General features: G+C 39.5%; 1 protein-coding gene across 1 annotated transcript in view; it reads right to left on the minus strand.

Annotated features, from left to right (window-relative positions):
• Window positions 1-8,629, minus strand: part of LOC107299127 (dickkopf-related protein 3-like) — a 36,542-nt gene that overhangs the window by 4,079 nt on the left and 23,834 nt on the right. Inside the window, exon 6 of the mRNA XM_015828495.1 lies at window positions 2,088-2,266. Within this exon, the coding sequence (XP_015683981.1) occupies window positions 2,088-2,266 (179 nt within the window). The remainder of the gene's footprint in view (window positions 1-2,087; window positions 2,267-8,629) is intronic.

Genomic DNA, 8,629 nt, shown 5'->3' on the forward strand with positions numbered 1-8,629 from the left:
CTTTTTCAACAAGCGGGTCTGGCCTAGGGAGAATTTTAAATAGGGACAATTTTAATTCGAATCTTAATAACTATACAGCGACAAATATTTGGTTTTTAATTGGTTTTATGGGGGATGGCGTTTGTGTGTTTTAATATGCTGTAAGCCGCCCTGAGTCCTATAGGGAGAAGGGCGGCATATAAGTTTATGTAAATAAAATGTAGACAACATAATGAGCAACAGAGAAAACAATTCTATTAATACAGTGAATTAACCATGTTAAGAAGGAATCCTCTTTACATTCAACGGCTATGGCCTTCAAATGGAATTGTTACTACTAATTTACAAGTGCCCTGGCAATCACATACTAATCCTTCCAAGCAACATGATATGATCTTCATGACCTCTGTGGACAGTCGTGCAAGTATGTAACAATAGCGATCTTCCATCTGGGACTGACAGTATAGTCAGAAATTTTATACCAGTACAATAAAATTATATCTGTCAGAAATCACCACCTTTGACTCAGTTTGAAAACTTAGTTATATTAAACCCAGTTATATTAATAATTCCCTGCTGGGCTACTTTCAGCCTGCCATATCATGAACTGAATCCAGGCTTATCTAGCAGCCTAAACCCTGCAGTACATCTCCACCTCAGTTCCCCCAGGGCATTCAGTACAGACATAACTACAGGAACAGGCTAAAAGTGCTAATCCCCATGTTATAAAATGCTTCTACATTCCTGAATTACAATTAACCGGGTATCAACTACCTTTCAATGAAATATTTTTATAGTTCCTAAGCAAGCTGGTTTGGTGTAGTGGTTAAAGGCACAAAACTAGAAACTAGGAGAGTGAGTTCTAGCTTCACCTTGACATGGAGTCAGCTAGGTGACCTTGGGCCATGGAGTCAGCTAGGTGACCTTGGGCCAGTCACTCACTTTCAATTCTAGGAAGAAGGCTGCAATTCTGAAAAATCTTATCAAGAAAACTGCAGAATTAGTTCAGGCTGGCACAAAAAAACCCTAAGTAAAACACACCGAGACATTCTCACAAAAAGACAATGATCACATTGTATTTTGGCCGATCCTTAAACCTCTTTGACCATCCTTCTACTATCAGACTGTGCAAACTACAAATGTGACAAGTATGTGCACCTCTGTTATAGAACAACAATCTAGGTAGGTTTAGGACTATGTAAATAGAAAAAGGGTATTTTCCTTTTATTTTTCCCATTTTGCAGACTCAAAAGTGGAAGGTCAGATATCTAAGTCAGCATTTTTTATAGATGGCTCTCCATCCTCTGAAGACCTCCACGAGGCACCCTATGTCTTTGGTTACAGCTTTCACCATTGGAAACTCCTCCTAATATTTAACCAGAGTGTATTTCTATTTAACTTCAATGCTTTCTGTTTTTGTCTTCATGATTATGTTTCTCCTGAAAATCAACATTAATGAAAACTTTCCTTGAAATACAAACAGAAAGAACTTAGAAAGTGGCAGGGCAAAGAATTAAATGTCTTTGTTCTATTACAAACTCCAATTCAAACTATACATAACTTGATTACTGCTAGTTACAAATTTGTGTGTGTCCACTGTATTCTTTCAAAACCTAACACAGCCTTAATGTTTGTAGTTGGGAACAACTAGATATGAAGCCCTTAAGGAAACATTTCAAATATACATGGCCTAGCCACATCAAGGTTTTGTTGAGCTATTCTAAAATATTTCATCTCCTATTAACTTCTACCACCCTCAAATAAGAAGACAGAACTTCTACCAAAAGATAATATTTCATTGACAGGCAATTTAATTCTTAGAATTTGGGAAACTGTATTTCTTATGGGCATTTAGCTTACCTTTTGAATAATTTACCTTGATTAATTTCCTATAGCATTTAAATTGTTTTATGTTTGCAGCTAGTAAGGAGTAAGTCTGATTTCTGCTTTGCCTTGACTGCCATCTTCCAATACACTTGTGCAGTCTTACGCAAAATGCTAAATTAAGAGGCATCAAGGTGTTCCTCAAAACTAAAATATTTAGTCTGATCTTAATTTTCCAATGAAGTTCTGGGAAGAGTTTAATTCTTTTTAATCCAAAATTTTACCTCTGCTTCTGACAAATCAACCCATGAGCACATGGGCAACGATCAAGGGCTCCATCTGGTTCCAGCTCCCAAGTAATTAGGTTGAGAAGCCCATCTGAAGGATTATGGCAAGGTTCTCTCTCACCAGGGAAGGCGGTGCATATGGGGAACAGAAGATCTGTCGAGATAAGTTGAACAGCCTGGTTATTTTTATTATACGCAAAAGCTGAATTATTTATATTATTCATGTTACTTAATTTGGACCACTTTTCAAGTTTCAAGCCCTCTCCCCAAACTGGCTTATAAGATGACTCAAAATAAATACTAGTGTTTGTTATTTCCCCTAATAATAAACATTCTATCCAAAATGCTAAACATCAAAAACAGTATTATGAAAGGATAGCTTAAAAGAACATTACACAAAGGATTTCTTAACTATAATAATCCTAAAAAACTTCAGTAGTATCTTGCTCCTGAAGCACTGGGAGAACCATGCTTCTAATTTCTTCCATTTTGCATGAAGGAAGATTGTTTGTGTGTATGTGTGTCAGTACTATTATATTATTAAGGCCTTATCATAATTTCTTTATTCCTTATTATATCACTTTAAGATTACACCATAACAAGCTATAACTGCAAATTAATGGGAGATATTTTATCCAGCTATTATTAATTTCAGAAAAAGATTTTGAGTTTACTTGAGCTCTGAATACCATGCAGTATTTATGACAAGGAAGCTCAAAGGAAATCTTGCCCTGAAGTGCCATTGACACATACACATACACACATACTTAGCTTCACAACTGCTATGCAACCTTAGATACTGATAATGTTCCTGTTACAAATACATTTATCTGAATCAGAGAATTGGAAGCTGCTCTTTAAACGACTAAATCCAACCCCTGCTCAGTGCGGGAGTCTTTTAAGCTTCTGTTTGAACATTCTAATGAAATAGTATCTACCGCTGTTTGGGTTCCTTTATCAGTTTCCCACTCTTAGAAAGCTTTTTCTAACATTAAACTGGAAAATGCCTCTCTGTAACTTAAAATATAGAATTCTGTATCCCACACTGTGAAATGAGTAAAAATAGACTATAACTTTCATCTACTTGAAGAGGTATTCCCCTTCAATCATTTGTTCACAAGCTACAGGCATCCTGATCCTTTCATCTTTCTTTGCAGGATTTCGTTTCCAGTTCCCAATCATATTCACTGCAGTTCTCTGAATTCTTGGAATTCCGCTTCAAATGTGGTGCCCAAAAGTGAACCTAGTATTTGAAGTGGAATCTAACCAAAGCAAAATAGAGGGCAAAGATTACTTTCTGTGGGATTCTCTATTTCTATTGGTGCAACCTAAAATTGGATTTGTCACCTTTGCAACTACCTTACTCTGCTGACTAATATTCAGATCTGCAATTAACTACTATTACAAGATTTTTTTTAATATAGGTATCCTCCGTCCTATACTGTATAATTGATTTTTTTTAGTTTCCTTAGAAAAACCAGTTTCCCTAAAACTAAGTGCAAAAACTAAATTTTGCACTTATATCTGTTAAATTTCACTCAGTTCTTTGTAACACATTGCTCCAATCTATTAGGAACATTTTGAATTCGTCTACAGTATTCACTATCCCATCCAATTCAGTATCATCTGTAAATTTGATAAGCATTTGTATTACCTCTTCATCCAAATCTTAGTAAGCATACTAAAGCATCAAGGATCCAAGGCTGATCTTTATGATACCTATTTTGCTATGTCTGTTCAGTTTGATAATGAGCCACTGGTAAGTAGTCAGTGAATACAAATTGTTCTCGACTTACAACTGGTTGCTTAGTGACTGTTTGAAGTTACAATAGACTGCCCAATAGATATTTATCATCTGGTTTCAAAGTTATGGCCACTGTAGTGCCCTCCCCCATTTTTGTTTAAACTTATAACCCAACTGCAGGAATGCTGCAGCCCTCTTATTTCCCCCACCCATCCCACCTGCTCCCAAGCTGGCTATTAAGCCATACAAGGGAGCCTAAAGCTGGTTGCCAGAAGCTATCAGCACATGGAAGAGTTAGATTCTATAGGGCTAGGCCTACTTCCCACCCAGCCTTAATGGCCATCACCACTTGCAACCATAAAGGACAGGCTCCATTATGGCCATAAGTTGAGAACTACCTGTACAATTTTCAGGTTAGCATTTATCTGCTTAACTGTCCATTCAATCATCCAGTACATGCTTAAATAGTTTGCTAAGTTTCATGACACAGCTGACTCGATAAAATGCTTTACTGAACTTCAGCTATGCCTACAGCTTTCTGACAGTTATTTCAGAAATAAATCTCAAAATTGTGTCAAGATTAATCTAGCAAGGTATGTTATTGACAAATCCATAATGATGACTTCTGGTAATTGCCATCATATTGGCAAGGTGGTTACAGATCAAAATCTTTATTCTTCCTCTAGATTCTTCCCAGATGTCAACGTCAGATTAATTATCGTGCAGTTTGTTGGATCATTCTTTTCCCCTTTTTTGATGATAGAAATAAGATAAGATAATCTTTATATAAATACATACTCTCCTTTGGTTATCTGGCTTTTCATCAGTTCTTCAGGACTTCTCAAAGATAACATATGAATTTTCACTTAGTCTATTAGTTCCTCCAGTAACCTAGTATGCAATTCATGTGGTCCCTGAGAATGGACTTCATCAGAAGATACACTTCCTAATCATATTTCTATGAATCTTTCTTCTTTCCTCCTGCCCTTCACATTGTCTTGTGGGAACACAAAGAAAACTGAACCAAAATAAGAATTGACTAGAATCTAGATCTATCTTTCCTTTGTTACTTGTTAGCATTTTTTTTTTTTTGCTGAGCAGCTAGTCTATTGATTCTTTTTCCTTTTATTCTGACAATAGATAAGCCTGTCACAGGTTCAGGATGGTACAAAAATTCAGGCCATACACAGACCAGCTCTAGGTTAAACTTTCTTTCTCCTCTGTTGTTATAGACACGAAGAAGGCTTTTAACTTTCCATTTCCACTTTGAACGAACTTTCTGGGAAACGTTCCAAACTTGCACCTGTTCATCTCTATCTGGGCTATTTCACTCTTGGCTGTTTTCCCGGACTGCATTTCTTACTGAGAAGCTAAGCTTTACTCCTATTCATGAAGGATGGGGAACTTAACCAGGATATCCTCTTGCAGATAGCATGCCTAATTCCACTGGCTATTTGTATGGAGATAACTAACTTGCTACTTCAGAATGTTTTTGCCCCTGAACTTTTGGACTAAGTTCTCTTTCCTTCCTGAAGGGTGGTGCCTGCCCAACTGCCACCACTGGTGTGAGCCCCCGAGCTAGTACCTATGTGTTTATTTCTTTTCTCCTCTCTAGCCTTATTCCTTCTCATGTACAATACTACTATAATCAGGGATCTACAACATGGGACTTCTTGGAGCTCTCTATTTCCCTTCAATATCCCTTTCTTTATCACTTGTCAGTGGATGCTCCCAGTTGCTGAGCAGGACTGGAAGGCTGTTGGACTGTACTGGTGGCTGCTTTAGTTGAGCTTCTCTCAACATCAGCAAGTGTGATCCTAGCTGGTCCCAACTGGAGCCTTGTGTAAGCTGAGTCTACTGTGGCCTCAGCTGTTCCCCATTTGGCATACTCAACTGCTGCTGGCAAGGCCGTAACTACTCATAATATAAAAGCCTTTTATTTTCATTCGTTCACCTGACTGCCACCCAGTTTATTGGCTGAAATTTCCTCAGATCCACAGTGATTTAACCTTGACCGCAACCTGAGTCCCATGCTATGCAGAGTTCAATTCTCTCTCGCCTTGCCCATGGTTTTAAAGCTAAGCTGTATGCGAATGACGTGAGGGATAAATGGAATCAATGAGTATTGTCTTCCCACAAAGCCTTTTTTAATTATTACAATCTTTTGCTAATCTCTCTGAGTTTTCATATACTGACAGCGGCTCCATTATGCTGGCCTATGTGACCTGCTTTGTGATCTATCCCTCTTTCTGCATTCTTGTTTTCAAGCTTTGCTAAGCTTTTTGAGTAGCCACTTCCTTCTTTAGGAATTTCCATCTGCCTTTTTTTTTTTTAGGTCCAAGATTATGTTTGACTATAATCAGTTTCAGCTTGCTTCCTTCCTTCCTGAATCTTTGAAATATCTGCAATTTGTGTTTGGAGGCTATCATCCATGTGTTCACCTTGGCTGGATAGGTTTATAACATTTCCAAATTAATTCATTTAGACTTCTTAGCAAGGATGGATATTCAAACATGCAATATAACTCTTTGGTAAATGACTATCTGTTCAGTGGCCATTAAAAATGATCACAGCACTGAATGAAGGGACTTACGATCCATGTCCAAGTTTACAACTGTTGTAGCATTCACCCCCCACCCCATCCCCATTATCACATGATTGCAATTTGAGTGTTTGACAACACTTCATACTTATGATAGGTTGCCGAGAGTCCTGCAATCATGTGGTCGCCATTTGCAATCTTCCCTGCCATCTAACTGGTTCCTGGAGGCTGGATTTTTGGATTTTTGCTTAGATTGTAGGCAGACCTTTTTCAGCCAGCCTCTTTTGAAAGTGAAAGAACTACTTGGCAGAGAGAGTCCATCTGCACAAGGCCAAATCAATCTGGAAGGCAACGCTTTTGCTGTCAAATGCGTTGGCTAAAAGGATCCTTCTCTACACTAAGAGTGTGGGGAGGGGACTCCAGTTCTGGACCAACTAAACTTGGATCCCAAAAATCCAATCCCCATTCAGCTTGCCAACGCAAGGGGTTCCCTTCTGTGCCAGAGAGAAAGAGCTGCCCTCCTTTGGCAGGCATCTCTTTCACTCCATCCCCTCAATAACCCACATGGTTGCTTAACCACAACTGGGGGAGCTGGGATTGCAGTTGTTAAATGAAGTGGTCATGTGGATATCTTAATGACCGCAACAACTTTCAACCAAAATTCCGGGCTCAACTGTCATCAATCAACAAAGACTACCTGTTGTTGACACAATCTGCTTACCCAGGTTTCTCTTTCTGGGCATCTTCAATGGACTGGAAGGATAGTAAGAAGCTGTCAATATCCTAAACTTTCTCCCAAGAACTCTAGAGTAAGGTAGCTGTGCCTGTTCTTTGCAGTATCTCTTGTCCTCACATATGTCAGCAGGAAAAAATAACTGTCAGCAGACTTGACAAGATTTGAAAAATATTTTATCTATACTTTTATTCTTGCTCTGGCAGACAATAATTTCACAAGCCAGTGGCCCCAAATGCCATACAATTTCTTACAATAGTAAATCACCAACAATCACAACTCTTGCCTTTATCTTCATGACATAGCTATCCTTTGGAGATTTATGATCCTCCTCTTCTTCTATTGTCTTTTTCTTCCTCCGAACATTTAGTCTATTTCATACGAGGGCCTGAAAGCCATTCCTGATTTCCAATAGTGAAGAATAGGCCATATCTCTCACTTCTGCCTGTTACTTTCATTTACTGCACTATGGAGCTCTATTTATCTGCCTTTTTATGGAGGAATGCTTCCATTATACATTTCTGCCGTGGAACTTCTCTTTCAACTGATAAATCCACTTCACATTTTTACAAGTGAAATATTATCTCTCATCGATCCAATTCTTGGACTTTACTTTCAAGGAAAGCAACAAGCATTATTTGATGCAAATATATACCAGGTTTTTTTTTCAGGCAGCAAAATATGCTATAAGCAATGTGGGTCAAAATGGAATTTCTGTCCATCTTCTTAAAAACCTTTCTACTGGCTGTATACTGTTCGTTCTTGTCCTTTTCTCAGGTTAAGCACAAATTCTTGATTGTGATAGAATCCCCTTGAATTCCCCTGCTGAATTCCCTAAGCAAATCCACCAGGTCTCTCTGTTTACTCACTCAGTTTCCCTGTAAGGAATCTGCTCTTCGCTGAAAGGAAATCTTAGAAGATCTGCTTATTTGAAACATGATGCTTACTTGTGAAGAATGTTACATTAGACCATCTCTCTTTGATACAAAGCAGTACTTAAATATTAACAACATTTAATATCTTAACAGAAATACAAACACATATGCAGATGCTGTAACTTGTTCTGCTAATTATCTAGAGCAGTGGTGGCGAACCTATGACACGGGTGCCAGAGGCGGCACTCGGAGCCCTCTCTGTGGGCACACGTGCCGTTGCCCCAGCCTTGCCTCCCCCCGTGACCCCCTCCTCTCCAGCAGCCCCCCTGAAGGAGATTCGCCCCCGAGCGTGGCCCGCACGGAGCAGCGCAGCCAAGGACATGGCAGCCAGGCAGCATAGACAAGACTCTGCCCTCACACCCCATCATGCAGTTGATGCTGCAGTTGATGCTGCAGTGCGCGGGCAGAGGGTGTGGCCGCCATAGCGCTGCTGGGCTGCCTGGAGGCGGTGAGTGGTCCTGTGGGCAGGCGGGGCGGGGGATGGGGGGGCAGAGCGGGGGCGGGCAGGGGGGATGGAGCGGGGGCAGGGCCAGTTTTTGGGCACTCAGTCTCTAAAAGATTCGCCATCACTGATCTAGAGGAAAC

Source organism: Protobothrops mucrosquamatus, unplaced genomic scaffold, assembly GCF_001527695.2.
Source record: "Protobothrops mucrosquamatus isolate PMUCROS unplaced genomic scaffold, P.Mucros_1.0 scaffold4579, whole genome shotgun sequence".
NCBI classification, from domain to species: Eukaryota; Metazoa; Chordata; class Lepidosauria; order Squamata; family Viperidae; genus Protobothrops; species Protobothrops mucrosquamatus.